This window comes from Festucalex cinctus, chromosome 12, assembly GCF_051991245.1.
Source record: "Festucalex cinctus isolate MCC-2025b chromosome 12, RoL_Fcin_1.0, whole genome shotgun sequence".
Classification (NCBI taxonomy): domain Eukaryota; kingdom Metazoa; phylum Chordata; class Actinopteri; order Syngnathiformes; family Syngnathidae; genus Festucalex; species Festucalex cinctus.
Window position 1 is genome coordinate 17,196,956 of NC_135422.1, and position 16,012 is coordinate 17,212,967.

The 16,012-nt window shown below is 39.5% G+C and overlaps 2 protein-coding genes and 8 non-coding genes across 11 annotated transcripts in view; 6 read left to right on the forward strand and 4 right to left on the reverse strand.

The window, feature by feature from the left end:
• hltf (helicase-like transcription factor) overlaps positions 1-1,792 on the reverse strand; it is a 31,664-nt gene extending 29,872 nt beyond the window's left edge. Inside the window, exon 1 of the mRNA XM_077538206.1 lies at positions 1,771-1,792. The gene's annotated coding sequence lies outside the window, so the exon portion shown is untranslated. The remainder of the gene's footprint in view (positions 1-1,770) is intronic.
• Positions 1-16,012, forward strand: part of LOC144031265 (serine/threonine-protein kinase PAK 2-like) — a 45,961-nt gene that overhangs the window by 6,846 nt on the left and 23,103 nt on the right. For both annotated transcript variants that reach the window (XM_077538213.1, XM_077538214.1), the window contains exons 2-12: positions 8,903-9,096; positions 9,180-9,286; positions 10,166-10,313; positions 10,399-10,415; positions 10,491-10,601; positions 10,688-10,811; positions 10,904-10,967; positions 11,905-11,953; positions 12,337-12,449; positions 13,691-13,808; positions 15,816-15,915. In XM_077538213.1, the coding sequence (XP_077394339.1) occupies positions 8,919-9,096; positions 9,180-9,286; positions 10,166-10,313; positions 10,399-10,415; positions 10,491-10,601; positions 10,688-10,811; positions 10,904-10,967; positions 11,905-11,953; positions 12,337-12,449; positions 13,691-13,808; positions 15,816-15,915 (1,129 nt within the window). In that variant the 5' untranslated portion in view covers positions 8,903-8,918. The remainder of the gene's footprint in view (positions 1-8,902; positions 9,097-9,179; positions 9,287-10,165; positions 10,314-10,398; positions 10,416-10,490; positions 10,602-10,687; positions 10,812-10,903; positions 10,968-11,904; positions 11,954-12,336; positions 12,450-13,690; positions 13,809-15,815; positions 15,916-16,012) is intronic.
• Positions 94-166, forward strand: trnam-cau (transfer RNA methionine (anticodon CAU)). Its single transcript has one exon. It is a non-coding gene; the product is annotated as a tRNA-Met (tRNA).
• trnam-cau (transfer RNA methionine (anticodon CAU)) lies at positions 1,294-1,366 on the forward strand. Its single transcript has one exon. It is a non-coding gene; the product is annotated as a tRNA-Met (tRNA).
• Positions 1,486-1,558, reverse strand: trnar-ucg (transfer RNA arginine (anticodon UCG)). The gene has a single exon. It is a non-coding gene; the product is annotated as a tRNA-Arg (tRNA).
• Positions 5,283-5,355, forward strand: trnam-cau (transfer RNA methionine (anticodon CAU)). Its single transcript has one exon. It is a non-coding gene; the product is annotated as a tRNA-Met (tRNA).
• Positions 5,648-5,720, forward strand: trnam-cau (transfer RNA methionine (anticodon CAU)). Its single transcript has one exon. It is a non-coding gene; the product is annotated as a tRNA-Met (tRNA).
• On the reverse strand, positions 6,191-6,263 carry trnar-ucg (transfer RNA arginine (anticodon UCG)). Its single transcript has one exon. It is a non-coding gene; the product is annotated as a tRNA-Arg (tRNA).
• On the forward strand, positions 6,368-6,440 carry trnam-cau (transfer RNA methionine (anticodon CAU)). The gene has a single exon. It is a non-coding gene; the product is annotated as a tRNA-Met (tRNA).
• trnar-ucg (transfer RNA arginine (anticodon UCG)) lies at positions 6,572-6,644 on the reverse strand. Its single transcript has one exon. It is a non-coding gene; the product is annotated as a tRNA-Arg (tRNA).

Genomic DNA, 16,012 nt, shown 5'->3' on the forward strand with positions numbered 1-16,012 from the left:
CGTTAGGCCACACTGTGGCAAATGTCTTGCCCTCTTGTACATTGGCTTGATCTTTGTCGTTTTCTGATTTTCACTGCATCACATTATTTTGTGGCCTCGTTAGCGCAGTAGGTAGCGCGTCAGTCTCATAATCTGAAGGTCATGAGTTCGATCCTCATACGGGGCATTGTTGTCTTTTCCCAAACCTCGTCAGTTAAAATTGATTCCAGCAAATTATATGTGAACGCATGGAGGTCCAATTCAGTCAGTTCTTGGCTTTCCTTCCCCACCTCAGTCATATCAAATCATTGATTGCGTGAAAAGCTGTCTTAAATCTGCCAGTGTTCTCGAGAAATGTTGTATTGGCAGTCCAGTCAACTATTTGACAACTCGTCGAAATGCGTTTAGCCAGCTATCATTCTTCATGCAAGGTTTTTCATCATTTTTGTAGACCTCAAACTTGAATTGGGACCTCCTGCCTCTCAGTCATTTTCCTGCTTGTCATGTAGCCTCATCAGCGCAGTAGTTTGATCCTCATATGGGGCATGGTTGTCTTTTCCCAAACCTCTTTAGCTAAAATTAGTTGAAGAAAATAATACACAAACACATTCATGGCAGATTCATTCAACTTTTGGCTTTACTTTTCCTCCTGCTATCTCAGTATCTTTAATACTATATCATTAGTGTGTGAAAAGCTGTTTTTTATAGGCCAGTGTTCTCAGAAAATGTCCGGTCAAATTTGCAGCCTGAAAAACGGCTTTTCAGCAGCTTGTAGACATGCATTCAGTCAGCTATTTTTATGCATGATTTTTAACAAATAAGCATCGTAGCAGCAAAAGTAACTTTCACTCATTACTTACTAGAGATCACAATAATCAATTTCTACTCTATTGTTCTAGATCAGAACCTCAAAGCAGTGTAGCGTAGTGTCGCAACAAGCTGCCGTGATTCTATTTGTGATAGAAACTCATTTTCTCAGTGTGCAGCCCCACATTTAATTGCATCATCTGTGCCACCCCATTTTGACTATATATGGAATAGCATCGGCAGAAGTTTGTCGTGTTTGGTCTGCATGAAGTCATTTCAAAAGAGTTTGCAACAGTTAAGGACAGCCAAACTGGCCCCTTTCTCAAACATCCAATCTGTCTTCAGCTAACCATGTAGGGACTCGAACACTCAATCTTCTGATCCGAAGTCAGACACCTTATCCATTAGGCCACATGGTCACACTTCAAAGTACAGTTGGGATGCATGCACTCTTAAAGAAAGCACAAAAAAAAAAACTTTTCACTTGTTACTTCTTTTTCTCAAGTAGTCTTGTTAGCGCAGTAGGTAGCGCGTCAGTCTCATAATCTGAAGGTCATGAGTTTGATCCTCATACAGGGCATTGCTGTTTTTTTCCCCAAATCTCATCAGTGAAAACAGACTTCAGTTTCATTAAATATTAAATATATTTTTGATATTTAAGAAGCAAGTATTGATGTGTTGCCATCCAAATTATTTGTCTGACCATGAAGGGACTCGAACCCTCAATCTTCTGATCCGAAGTCAGACGCCTTATCCATTAGGCCACATGGTCACACTTTGACATAAGTTTGGGATGCATGCACTCTTAAAGAAAGTTAAAGGTACACTCAGTATTATACAGTGGCATCTAGTGGTGAAATAATAAGTCATTCGGAAAAAAAAAACAATTGTTTGTGTTAGTAGTATGTAAAAAGATATGTTGTATCGCATAAACGTACTTTTTTAAAATATAACGGTTAGTCTAGAAATCGCAAATTATCTTACATGTCCGCGCCTCGCCTGCTAGTGTCTGCCATGTTTCGCCGCCATCTTTCTGCTACGGGTGCCGTCAAAGACAAATTTCAGCGCTCCATTTCTTAACGCGTTTTTGGAACGCACTTCCGGTTTGTATGGCGACCGCATGTCCACGAAGAAGAAGAGTTTCCGGTCCCCGAAGAGAGCATTATCAAGCATCACACTTACTTTGGGAATTTATTTTATTTCAGCGCGACAAAACAAGAGTTTATATTGTAGCCGCATTTGCCAGATGGAGAGAAATGAGGAACAGACTAGGTTTGGGACGTGCCGGTGCCTTCGACTGCTTTCTACTTGACCGGTAAGTAAGAGTACATTTGTGTTTACGTTTTGAGAGCGAGAGAAAAAGTATACTCCGTACTAATTAATACGATGTTCGTACCTTTGTTTTACGATCACTGTATCTGTTGATTAGCAACTCCGCACCACTCGAACGATTTCGTTATGTAGCTACTTGCTTTGAAAAAAAAAAAAGATTCCCGCTGGCACGTTATATTTAGAGTAAATGCGCAAGTTATTGTGTAATGTAATGTAACTGTGATTTCGGAGGTATATTTGCCCATAACTTCAATAGAGAATCTAAAGCATACTGTATTAGTGGAGGAGTTGAAAATTATTTTCGTTGTGGTTGGTGAAAATAGGGTTCTCGAAATTAATTTTCGGCAGGGAATAACTTTCTGGACTTAAATGCTGGCTGTACCGTAAGCACTGCTAGAGTCTGAACTCTCTCACTCAAGTGTGTACTGGTCCATTGTGTAATTGGGTGCACAAGAATTTACAGGCTGCCACGTTTTCCACGGAAATTCGACAAGCAAGCAGCCTTTGCATATTCTATGCAGTATGCAGTCAAGTTACTTTTATCTAGCTAATACAATGTTTTGGGCCCAAAAACTAAAGATCTTACCTCTATTTTGGGGGCTTTGTTGGAAAGTTGGTGACATATAGTAGTATCATCAATTATTCTATTTTATTTTATAATTGTGTTTTTGTTTGTGTCACACTAGATCAACAGCCAAACTTGAGGGGTTCCAGAACCATATTCTGATGTATACAAGCATTCATGCACCGTTTAAATACATCACCGACCTGCAAGAAAAAAAAATATCAAGGGGAGAGTCAGCAGCCATATTGGAATGCCCCGAATGAGGACACTTGAATGGAGGACCCCAGAAGGCTTCGGTGTTGTACCACCAGTATCTCCACCTACCATATCTGAGCTGCAACAAACTGAAGTCAGCCGACGTCTTGGTATGTCATTTACATATGGACGGCATTGCACACTACATGAACTTTTTGTGTGAAGCAATACGGAATGGTCACATGTACAAGCACCACTTGTTTTACACAGGACCTGCTGACCAGGTGTCTGAAGCCATGGAGTGACTCCTCCCTCACTTTCCTCAGCAAGCCTTTGAAGAATATGATATCATCGTTGGTGGGAACATGCCCTCACTCCATAACATGTACTTGTGCAGTCAAGGAGCATGTCAAACTTAATAAAACCAGCAAACATTGAAGTGACTTCATTTTTACTGCAGTCTGTTCACACAATCAATGGACAAGCCTTCCTTAATTTTGCCCCAATAACATCATAGAGTAGGCGAAAAGTAGTGTTACAGATCATACTGTGTTCGGGAGAGTTTGAGGAATGTTGCAATGTTAATGGGGGGCAATGTCAGCACACACACACACACACACACACACACACACAAAAAACCATCATGGTATTGAGTTAATCAGATATTTTAGCTGTGTACAACACATACCTGCTCTGTAACACTACTTTTGGCCCAAACCTGTATGTCTATTTTCCATATTTTGAAATGCACAGCGTATTGGTAAAATTCTGGAACAACTGCAATTCATGTAGCTCATTATATTCTAACAGCATTTTTTTTTTTTTTTAGTTAATATGTTCATTTCATGTAGACTTTTATTTTACTTTATTTTATTCATTCATTTTCATGTACTGTACCTTACATTCATTGGCCAATGAAGAATTCCTTGTCATTGCAAGCATTTATAATAATTCTCCAGGCTTTTGATGTTTTACATTTCTGGTCATGTAAAATAGTGTTAGGTTAGGTGTCGAATGAACACTGCATGTTGACGCCAAAGGAAATAGTATTTTTTTAGTTATTCAAAATGTACAAATTAACACACAACAACAATATACAAGTTATACAAACTACAACAACAAGTGTCAGACATGGACTAATTATATGCCAGGTAAAAAACCTTTGTATTGTCCTCAAGGATCTGGGAAAGTGTCACTTATTTGCTACAAGTCCACCAAGGTGCTGCAGTCTGGGATCCAGGTACAGGAAATCATGGTGGTGCTGATGTGGGATCCAGGTACAGGAAATCATGGTGGTGCTGATGTGGGATCCAGGTACAGGAAATCATGGTGGTGCTGATGTGTCAAAAAGTATTTCTTGGTGTCAGTCTATCAGCTGGACTTGGATATCTTCATGTTCCTCCATGGTCATTTCCTGTACGAGTCTCTGCAAGAAGGTAACAATTGTATGTCAGATGAGGTACCAAACAATGAACTGAAAGTCACTGAGCCAATGAAGTACATTATTACATGAGCAAGACTATTTGTGAAAGCCATGTAAATTCCTGCACATCGAAGTACAAGGAAGCTGTTGTATCTTCAATCAAAACTAATTAAGTTGCTTAGTGATATTTATTAGGTAAAATTGTTCAACATGGTGACAAATCGATATCTGAGTAAAGGGTTTCAAATGTTTTTGTAAGCAGCACTTTTCTGAGTGGTTAGTAGCAACAAGACACGGGGGGGTTACGAGTCTGAGTTGCAGATGTGTCGTTCAGTTAACACCATTATTTTTGCACGATATACTAAACATATCAGCAAACTATGTAATCTAAATACCACATATTCCAAGCAAAGGTATGTTTTGAGCCATTCACATGCATGCTCGAATGGAATTATTTTTCCATGATGACATAATTGTACGTTACGAGGCACCGCGTTCTCTTCCTCGTCGTCTCTCTCGCCCCCTTTGAGATGGTCCACATGTCTATAAAACGTATAACATAACTGTGTGTTCTCTGTTGCATGGTTTAGTTACACTAACAAATATGAACATAGATAGCCATTATCATTAGCTGACGTACAGTATTTCCAAACAATGCCGACAAAAATATTAATTCTGAAATTAAATGACTAAATCACAATTATTAGGGATCTGTACAGTATGTCTAACAAATGCAATTCACTTACGTCATCACTCGAGGGAATACCAGAAGTTGTTTGCGTTCTGTTCCGGTGAAATTGGTGGTAGGCTGTTGAAGTAGGGTCTCTCTGGGACGCCGTAGTTCGTGTGCTTAAAATCATTGCATTATCTTGTTTGACCGATAGATGGCGGTCGTGAGCTACACACTGGGGCTTTAAAAAAAAAAAAAAAAAAAAAAAAATTGATCCCCGCTTTTCACTTGTTACTTCTTTTTCTCAAGGAGCCTTGTTAGCGCAGTAGGTAGCGCGTCAGTCTCATAATCTGAAGGTCATGAGTTCGATCCTCATACAGGCCATCACTGTTTTTTTTTCCCAAATCTCGTCAGTTAAAACAGACTTCATTCATACATAGTCTGCATAACACATTTTTGATATGAAAGTCATTTAAGAAGCAAATAATTTGCTGCTAGCCTAATTAATTAGCTAAGCCTCAATCTTCTGATCCGACGCCTTATCCATTAGGCCACATGGTCACACTGTGACAAAAGGTTGGGATGCATGCACTCTTAAAGAAAGTTAAAAAAAAAAAAAAAAAAAACATAAAAAATTGATCCCCGCTTTTCACTTGTTACTTCTTTTTCTCAAGTAGCCTTGTTAGCGCAGTAGGTAGCGCGTCAGTCTCATCATCTGAAGGTCATGAGTTTGATCCTCATACAGGGCATCTCTGTTTTTTTTCCCAAATCTCGTCAGTTAAAACAGACTTCAGCTTCATTCATACATCGTCTACATAATATATTTTTGATATGAAAGTCATTGAAGAAGCTTGCTAGCTCAATTATTTCCGATCCGAAGTCAGACACCTTATCCATTAGGCCACATGGCCACACTGTGATGTAAGGTTGGGATGCATGCACTCTTAAAGAAAGCAAACAAAAAAAAAAAAAAAACAAAAAAAAAAAAATTGTTGATGCCTCGCTTTTCAACTACATTCTTTTTCCCAACTAGCCTTGTTAGCGCAGTAGGTAGCGCGTCAGTCTCATAATCGGAAGGTCATGAGTTCGATCCTCATACAGGCCATCGCTGTTTTTTTTCCCCAAATCTCGTCAATTAAAACAGACTTCATTCATACACAATTTACATAATACAGTCATTTAAGAAGCAAATAATTTGCTGCTAGCCCAATTATTTGGCTAACCATGAAGGGACTCGAACCCTCAATCTTCTGATCCGAAGTCAGACGCCTTATCCATTAGACCACATGGTCACACACTGACATAAGGTTGGGATGCATGCACTCCTAAAGAAAGTAAAAATAAAAAAAAATAAAAAAGCCCTCGCTTTTCACTTGTTACTTCTTTGTCTCAAGTAGCCTAGTTAGCGCAGTAGGTAGCGCGTCAGTCTCATAATCTGAAGGTCATGAGTTCGATCCTCATACAGGGCGTCGCTGTTTTTTTTCCCAAATCTCATCAGTTAAAACAGACTTCATTCATACATACATAGTCTGCATAACACATTTTTTATATGAAAAGCATTTAAGAAGCGAATAATTTGCTGCTAGCCTAATTAATTAGCTAACCATGAAGGGACTTGAACCCTCAATCTTCTGATCCGAAGTCAGACACCTTATCCATTAGGCCACATGGTCACACAGAGAAATGATGGAGGGGAGGGATGCATTAGCACTTATACAAAGCAAATCATTGGCTTGATCCTTTTGATTTGTCTGATTTTCCGTGCTCCTGGACTTGTTAGCGCAGTAGGTCGTGCGTCCGTCTCAGAATCTGGAGGTTGTAGTTTGATCCTCATATGGGGCATGGCTCTCTTTTCCCAAACCTCTTCAGGTAAAATTGTTTTTGGCAAAGTATGTACAAACACATTGGGGCGATTCAGTGAGATCTTGGCTTTACCTCCAACCTCAAATCTTTAATGAGCAGATAGTAAGCACATGAAAATCTTACATTGTCCCTCGAAGTGTTGGTCGTAGTTGCAGTCTGATAAAATCAAAAACTCATTGTTTGTGCAACTAATTCATAATCTGAGTATCATAATCTGAAGGTCATGAGTTTTATCCTGATCCGGGGCGTCATTGTCTTTTCACAAATCTCGTCAATTAAAATTGGCTTCAGATTGATTCATTGGTATCCTTTTTTTTTTATGTTAAATTCATTTTAAGAATCAAATTCATAATCTGTTATAAGACCAAGAACCATGAAGGAACTCAAACCCTCAATCTTCTGATCCAAAGTCAGACGCCTTATCCATTAGGCCACATGGTCACAGAGATAGTTGATGGAGGGGAGGGATACATTAGCACTTGTGCATCCTTGTGATTTGACTTTTTCACTGTTCACTTAACATTGTGGCCTTGTTAGTGCCGGAAGTAGCACAGCGGTCTGGTAATCTGAAGGTCAGGAGTTTGATCCTCACACAAAGCAAGGTTCCCTTTTCCCAAACCTCCTCCCAACTAAAATTGGTTTTGGCAAAGTATTTACAAAAACATGGGGGGCGATTCAGTCAGATGTTGGCTCCAACCTCAAATCCTTAATGAGCAAATAGTAAGCACATGAATGTCTTATATTGAGCCAAAAATTTGTCATATTTGCAGTCTGAAAAAGTCAACTTTGCCAACATTCATTAAGCCAGCTCACGGTTCGAGTCAATTGGGCCATCCCACCTTCCACTCTTTATTTCTGTTTGTCTTATGGCCTCATTGTGTAGATTGGCTTTTTTCTCAACAACCAATCTTGTCTTCAGATGACCATAAAGGGACTCAAACCCTCAATCTTCTGATCCAAGTCAGATGCCTTACCCATTAGGCCAAATGGTCACACACACAGATGATAGAGGGTAGAGATGCATTCGCACAGCTTGATTTTCAAACGGGCATGTCTTTTCCCGAACCTCCTCATTTAAAATTTATTTCAGCAAATTATACAAAACATGGCCGTCAGTTCTTGGCTTTCTTTCTCCACTTACGAGATCAATACCTTCAAGACACTATAGTGATTGGAAAGCTGTCTTAAATTGGCCAGTTCTCATGAAATGTCTTCTTTTGACATAACAGCAATCCATAAAAGTTTTTCAGAGTTGGGTGCCATCATTCCAAACCTGTGAACAAAACATGGACTTCTTGACGTGCCAACTAATTTTATGTAGTTATATTTTTTATTATTTGAATCAAAGTATGATCAAACACTTCATTGTATCTGTATGTATGATGTGATATTTTCAATTAAAGTTGACAGAAAACTTTGCAAGCCGGTAAGTTTGTGATTGGCGATTCCTGAATCTGCGAAGGTTGACGGAGCTGGAAAGTGCAACTTCCTTTAAAAATTTACTCGCAGACACTGCTACAATGCAAGACAGTTGGCTTTCCTTCCTCATTTAAGTGAATGAGAGTACTACTTCCCTGTACTGTATAATGGATGTCACTGTCAACCTTTCTTTGTAGCAGCCTATAGGCCTGATTTACTACAACCCCAAATACATGAAATTGAATGTGTTTGATTGAAACAGCTTTTGATTCCAGCAAATACAATCTAATGCTGCAAATTCAATAAATTACTATTTACAGTTCTTCACAAGTTCCTATAAAATGTTCTGAAACATTGCTGTGCATAATAATTTGTGACAGTGCATTTTAACAAAGAGATGTTTTTATTTATTTTTTAATCAAAAGACCCACCAGTTGGAGGGAGTTTTGTCACAGGTGATATGGCATGACTTCTTCTTGTGACTGACTCCAAACCAGCCCATTTAAACACAAAAAATCAGCCAGAGCAATTCGATTTGATAAATCACATTGCCGGATGCCGATGCAATCCTGGGTGCGCCCAAATAGCAGTTTGGTCTCTTTGTTTGCGCAATTAACTTATCGGGCCCTGTGTGTGTTTTTCTCTCCAGGTCCAAGTGTGTGTAGATGTGCGACAGCGGATTGTGCGAGGACAAGCCCCCCGCCCCCCCTGTCAGGATGAGTAGCCAAGGAGGAGGAGCCAAGGACCCCCAGTCGACCAATCACAGCTCTCGGCCGCTTCCGTCCGTGCCAGAGGAGCGCAAGTCCATAAACAAGATTATGTCCATGTTTGCCTCGGAGAAAGGTGACACACACTCACGCAAACGCACACGTAGTGCACAATTACACACACGGTGACACAGCTCACATGTCCGTGTTGCCTTGCAGGAGGGAGGAAGAAGGACCGGGACAAGGACAGGCCGGAGATCTCCTCGCCGTCGGACTTTGAACACACCATTCATGTGGGCTTTGACGCCGTCACCGGAGAGTTCACGGTGAGCATCAACATTTGAGATCGGAACATATTAGGGGTTAGGACAGGGGTCTGCAAGCTGCAGCTCTGGAGCCACATATGGCTCTTTAAGTCCATATTTTGTGGCTTCATGTGGAGCTCTAAAAACATATTTATTTTAATGTTTTAAATAAAATATTCTATAATATATCCCTCTTTTGTGGCTCCTTGTAGAACTCTAAAAAAAATTGTAGATTATTATTTTTTTTTTACATCCATCCATCCATTTTCTTGACCGCTTATTCCTGACAAGGGTCGCGGGGGCTGCTGGCGCCTATCTCAGCTGGCTCTGGGCAGTAGGCGGGGGACACCCTGGACTGGTTGCCAGCCAATCGCAGGGCACACAGAGACGAACAACCATCCACACTCACACGCACACCTAGGGACAATTCGGGGCGCCCAATTAACCTGCCATGCATGTCTTTGGAATGTGGGAGGAGACCGGAGTACCCGGAGAAGACCCACGCGGGCACGGGGAGAACATGCAAACTCCACCCAGGAAGGTCCGAGCCTGGACTCAAACCGGAGACCTCAGAACTGGGAAGCAGATGTGCTAACCACTCGACTACCGTGCCGCCCTTTTTTTTTTACATATTTATTTTAATGTTTTAAACAAAATATTATTTGAATGACTTAAAAATTTTGATTTAAAAAACTAAATATTAAAAAAAAAATAATTCTTAGAGCTCCACATTGAGCCACAGAAGAGGGATATATTATAGAATAAAATCCTTGGTTAGGGTTTCACATTAGGGTTTCAAACCTTTTATTCCAAAATCAAATCTCAAGTGTAATTCGTCAAATCAGTGACTTAAGTCAACTCAAGTCTCCATGACTGAAGTCCGTAATCCCTGATCTCCAGGGCATGCCGGAGCAATGGGCCCGTCTTCTCCAAACCTCCAACATCAGCAAATCTGAACAGAAGCAGAATCCTCAGGCGGTCTTGGACATCCTCAAGTTCTACGACTCAACAAGCGGGAAGCAGAAGTACCTCAGCTTCTCTGCCTCAGGTCAGTCTCCTCACTTTCCTCTACAACGTGACACATTTGCAACCAAAAATCTTTATTTGTTTTCCTCTTCTTCCCATCCACGCAGATAAAGATTCGCCGTCGGTGAGTGCGTCCCCCGTCTGTCAGGATAAAATACGCTTGTCGCTTGCTTAACGCACTTCTACTCCATCTCCGCAGATTAAGCAGGGCATGACCACCTCCTCTGCGGGCGGCAAAGACGCCGGTGACGACGATGACGATGACGCGCCGCCGCCTGTCGTGGCGCCCCGGCCGGAACACACTAAATCGGTGAGGATTATAATACGCTGCATGAGATTAATAGAGTACAGGGAGTCCTCTAGGTACGAACGTCCTTGTCCTTGGTCATCTTTCAGGTTTACACACGGTCGGTGATCGACCCGCTCCCGCCTCCGGAGGGCGATCCGGCCTCCAAAGGGGCCGACAGGCAGAAGAAGAAAGGAGCCAAGATGACCGACGAGGAGATTATGGAGAAACTCAGTAAGACGGCCTGGGCGGTGTTGAAAGAATGGCAAACAAAAAAAAACAAAAAACAAAGACACTGATTAGGTGTATGGTGTGTTGCTCTTTAGGAACTATCGTTAGCATCGGTGATCCCAAGAAGAAATACACTCGATACGAGAAGATCGGACAAGGGTGAGAACAAGACTTTTTAGGGAAAATGTGGAACTAACCTTGAATTTGACGTTCAAGTAAAGGGTAAATATTTTTTAATTTGGAATTGGGATCAGGTGTCTGTCTTGGGGTAGGGGTTCAAGTTCAATTTTCAAAAAATTGAGGTTTCAAGAGCAGGGTTTTAAATTAAAATTTCAAGACTGTTTTAGGATTTGAAGTCACTTTGTTATCTTGAGTTAACAGTTCAAGCTAAGATAAGGTCTCAGTAAATGCTTCAAATTAGGGTTCCCAGACAGTATTAGGATTCAAATTAGCGTTTGATCATATAATAGTATTGGTTTCAAATAAAGATCTCAATCCAAGGTTTGGATTACCAAATTAGGGCTTCAGTTGGAGGCAAGGGCTTTAAATGAGGGTTTCTAGCCAGGGTTGGGGTTTTAAATTGAAGTCTCAAACCTGGATTGGGGTTTCAAGCACAGGTTAGGGATTTAAATTGGGGTTTCAAGATGGTGTCAAAGTTTCAAATTGGGGCTACAAGCAATGATTGGGGTTTCAAATGCAGACTTAACTCATTGATTTGAAATGATGGCGTCATTTAAAGGCAATTATTTCAAATTAGGGTTTCAGGCAAGTGTTCGGGTTTCAAGTTTGGATTTCAAGCTACGTTTGAGGTGTTGAACTTGTGTTTCAAACCAGGGTTGGGGTTTCAGGCACAGGTTAGGTTTTCAAATTATGGTTTCAAGACCGGAGTGAAGGTTTCATCTTTCAACTCATGATTAGGGTTTCAAATAAAGATTTAAATGAAGGGGTTGGATTTAAGATTGGGGTTTCTACGCTGCAGTTTGACATTCGGTTTTCATATGAGGGTTTCAAAGCAGTGTGCTTTTTCCATTAAAACCTCTTGTTGCTTTTTTTTTTTTTTTTTTTTTTTTTGTTTTTTGTTTTTTTGCATTTGCAGGGCATCTGGCACCGTCTACACGGCCATAGATGTTGCTACAGGGCAGGAGGTATGCTTTTTACATAATGATTTAGATTTTGTCGCGGTGTGGCAGAATCGCCGCGTCACCAAAATGACTCTTTTCAGAATTAAAAAAAAAAAACATCATCTTCCTTGAGTTCCCAAACACAGCATTGTTCAAATTGGCATTATAAATTTTGCAGTGGAACCGTCAGATTAGGTTTTCGTCAAATTAGGGTTTTAGCAATGTGCTTTGCCTAAATTTTGTCCCAATTTAGATACATCCAATGTTTTCGTCCGTCTTTTATTTCTTGATTAAAATAATGTCATACAGCACAGGTTGCATTCACGTCGATGTTATATGCATATGATTAATTTGCATGATATATGATATATTTCTGTGTATTGAACTGTGTTGTACTTGCTGTGAAGGTGGCCATCAAGCAGATCAACTTGCAGAAGCAGCCCAAGAAAGAACTCATCATCAACGAGATCCTGGTCATGAAGGAGATGAAGAATCCAAACATAGTCAACTTTGTAGACAGGTACAAGAAGAAGGAAAAAAACACACACACAAACTAACCAACCTGGATTTTGCCAAGAGTAATGTTTTAAATTAAGATATCAAACCTGGATTAGGGTTCCAAGCAAATATTGGGGTTTCAAATTATTGTATCACGACATGATTAGGGTTTCAAGCAAGATTATTATGGTTAACAAAAATAAACAAAATAACTAAAGCTAAAATTGAAAACGCATTTTCGTTAACAAAATAAAATAGAGAAATACATTTAAACAGGGTTAGGGTGTTAAAATAGCTTTTCAAGTTTTGGTTTTAAATAGGGCCCGACCGATTAATCGGCCGCCGATTATAATAGCCGATTATTGGCCTTCAAACATCGGCCAAAACAATCGTCCAATTGGGCCAAACCAAAGTTTCCGGCACTGTGAAAGTGCCCTGAATGCACCATTTTGCCTTCATAGCATTAGCAACTAGCAAGTGTGTAGCGTATGTTATTCAGTTTATTCCGTTGTCCCTAAGTTTCCTTTAAGCTGACACCGCAGTTGGAGTTAACTGTAAAACTAACCACACAACGTAAAGAATTACATCCACTGTATATTTAGATACAAGACATGCGTCGTTTCTAAAACATCGCTAACCTAACACGAACAGGAAGTTAGCAAATGCTAAAAGGAAGACAGGAAGTTAGCATTGTCTTCGGGTGTGTTTTTCCTTCAAATAACGAATATCCACACACAAATCTTGTGGGAACACATACTCACAGATGAGATAACACTACGCAAAGGCACAAATACTTCCCAATGTGTGAAAAACGAGTTATTTTAATTAAGAATTCAATCGCAACCTTCTTTTGTACTCACTTTAAGTGTGTACGCCATGGATGCATGGCACCACACTGCCCCCAAGAGGCCAAAACGCAAAGGAGCAGTCAAGTTATCTTGATTTATATTGCACTGTCAAACAGGCTTAGCTGTCAGTATTTGTATTATATATATTTTTAAGAACTAATCGGCAGATTAATCAGTAATTGATATTTTTTTTCTGCCAAAAATCGGTATCGGCATCGGCCTCAAAAAGTGCATAGTGCCCTAGTTTTAAATTTCATCCTGGGGTTTCAAGGCAGGGTTTGGGCCACAAATCTGGGTTAGTTTCCAGTTAGACTGATTCAAATCTGAGTTTCAAACTAGGGTTTTAATACTGGGTTAGGATTTGAAACACGTGTTTGAATGAGTGCGTCAGACGTTTGTGCATTTGGTGTTGTAGTTTCCTGGTTGGCGAGGAACTATTTGTGGTGATGGAGTACCTAGCGGGCGGGTCCCTGACCGACGTGGTGACAGAGACGTGCATGGACGAGGCCCAGATCGCAGCAGTCTGCAGAGAGGTTCGCACCGGCAACACTCATTTCACTCCGGGTCCGCTTCCACTCTTTAACCACGACGCAAGATGGAAAATATGCCGGAGATTCTGTTCTTTGTAACCGCAGCCTGTTGTCACGGAAACACTGGCAGGCGTGATTAAAACACACTGTGGTCACATGCTTGTTAGGAAAACTTATTCAGTGCCCATCTTTTAAGTCACATTTCAACATTTCTAACTTGAGAATTAAGGCATAAAGTCTGGGTTGTGGTTTCAATTTAGGGCTTTAATCCTGGGATACGGTTTTGAATTGGTTTTTTCGAGCCTGGATTAAGGTTAAAGTTTGGGTTTCAGGTAGGGGTGTCAAAATTAGTGTGTTAATTTTGAGTTAATTTACAGTCCCTTTAACGCCACAAACTTATTTTAACGCGTCATTAATGACTCCCTTGAAAAGCCTGTATTGGGGGAATTGTAGTTGCAATGCAGCAGACACTTCCACGTCAAAATTTAGCAGTAATAAATGTAATAATAATGCATATACAGGACTGTCTCAGAAAATTAGAATATTGTCATGAAGTCCATTATTTTCTGTAATGCAATTAAATAAGCAAAAATGCTTTGCATTCTGGATTCATTACAAATCAACTGAAATATTGCAAGCCTTTTATTATTTTAATATTTCTGATTAAGGCTTACAGCTTAAACTAAACTCAAATATCCTATCTCAAAATATTAGAATATTTCTTCAGACCAAGTAAAAAAAAATGCTATAATCAGCAATATTAAAACAATAAAAGGCTTGCAATATTTCAGTTGATTTGTAATGAATCCAGAATTTATGGCATTTTTGCTTATTCAATTGCATTACAGAAACTAATGGACTTTATCACAATATTATAATTTTCTGAGACAGTCCTGTATATGTGGAGACTGGGGTCAAGTTGTATATTCCAATTTTAAAAATATACAGAGTTTCACAAGTTACTTTATGTTAAAGATTGGATTGCTCTAATATGAAAAGAAAAAATGCAATGCGCTGTCACTCTTTAATAAATGCAATTATGCCATCTAGTGGCAGAAAAATGACCAACACAAATCAATATCACCCGTTTTTTTACAGCAGAGTACACCATTTTAATTTTAAGAATTATTATGAAATTACTAACATTTCTTTCCGCTTTTATGCAAACAAGATTAGGAAGATTGATTTTTTTTTTTTAATGTACATATAGAACAGATATAAAATTTGCGATTAATCATGAGTTAACTATGGAAGTCATGTGATTAATTATGATAAAAAATTGTAATCACCTGACACCCCGAGTTTCAGGACAGGTTTGGGGTTTCAAATTAGTGTTTACCCATTTCCTATGTGGGCCATGTTATCCTCCTGACTACCAGGAAAAAAAAAATTGTCCAATCATGTTTATTTTGATATTCCCCAATTTTTGTGAAGTAACTGGAATACTGCAAAAGAAATTCTTCAAAAACCAAAATATATATATATTTTTTAAGCTATGATGTGTCCACTACAGAGGACATTTATTAAAACTTACATGCTAGGCTCAGTTAAAATAATTCAAACAATACTTTAATATGTTCTTAAGAGTCTTATAGAAAACATGCTAACAATATTTAAAGCCTAAATTTGTTCAATAAAAAGTGTTATACACTTACTTTTCCTCTTCCCTAAATAGTGCTTGCACTGAGGGAAGCCATTTTCTTTTATGACGCAACCAAAGGTAGCAAAGCCCCACCCCTACACATTTGGTATCATTGGAAAGCTCTGAATGTCCTCTATAGAGCACAAAAGGAGTTAATTCAATCGTATGCACTGAGTGGGAGATATTCAGCATTAAAAAAGGTCCATTATAGAGGACAAATTTGAATTGTTAGTAGTCAGGAGGATATCACTCGTTTCTTTTGTCCTAACTAGCGACCAGTGTTGTCACACAAAACATAAAAAGGCCCAAGAAAAAGCAAAACACACGTGTTGGAGTTCATACTGTTTGTTTCTCGTGTTTGCATCCAGGTCCTGCAGGCTCTGGAGTTTCTTCACGCCAATCAGGTCATCCATCGAGACATCAAGAGCGACAACGTACTCCTAGGAATGGATGGATCAGTCAAACTCAGTAAGCATCAATATGAATATTTTAGGAGTAAAAAATAGTAAAAATATGAATGGATGGATCAGTCAAGCTCAGTAAGCATCAATATGAATATTTTAGG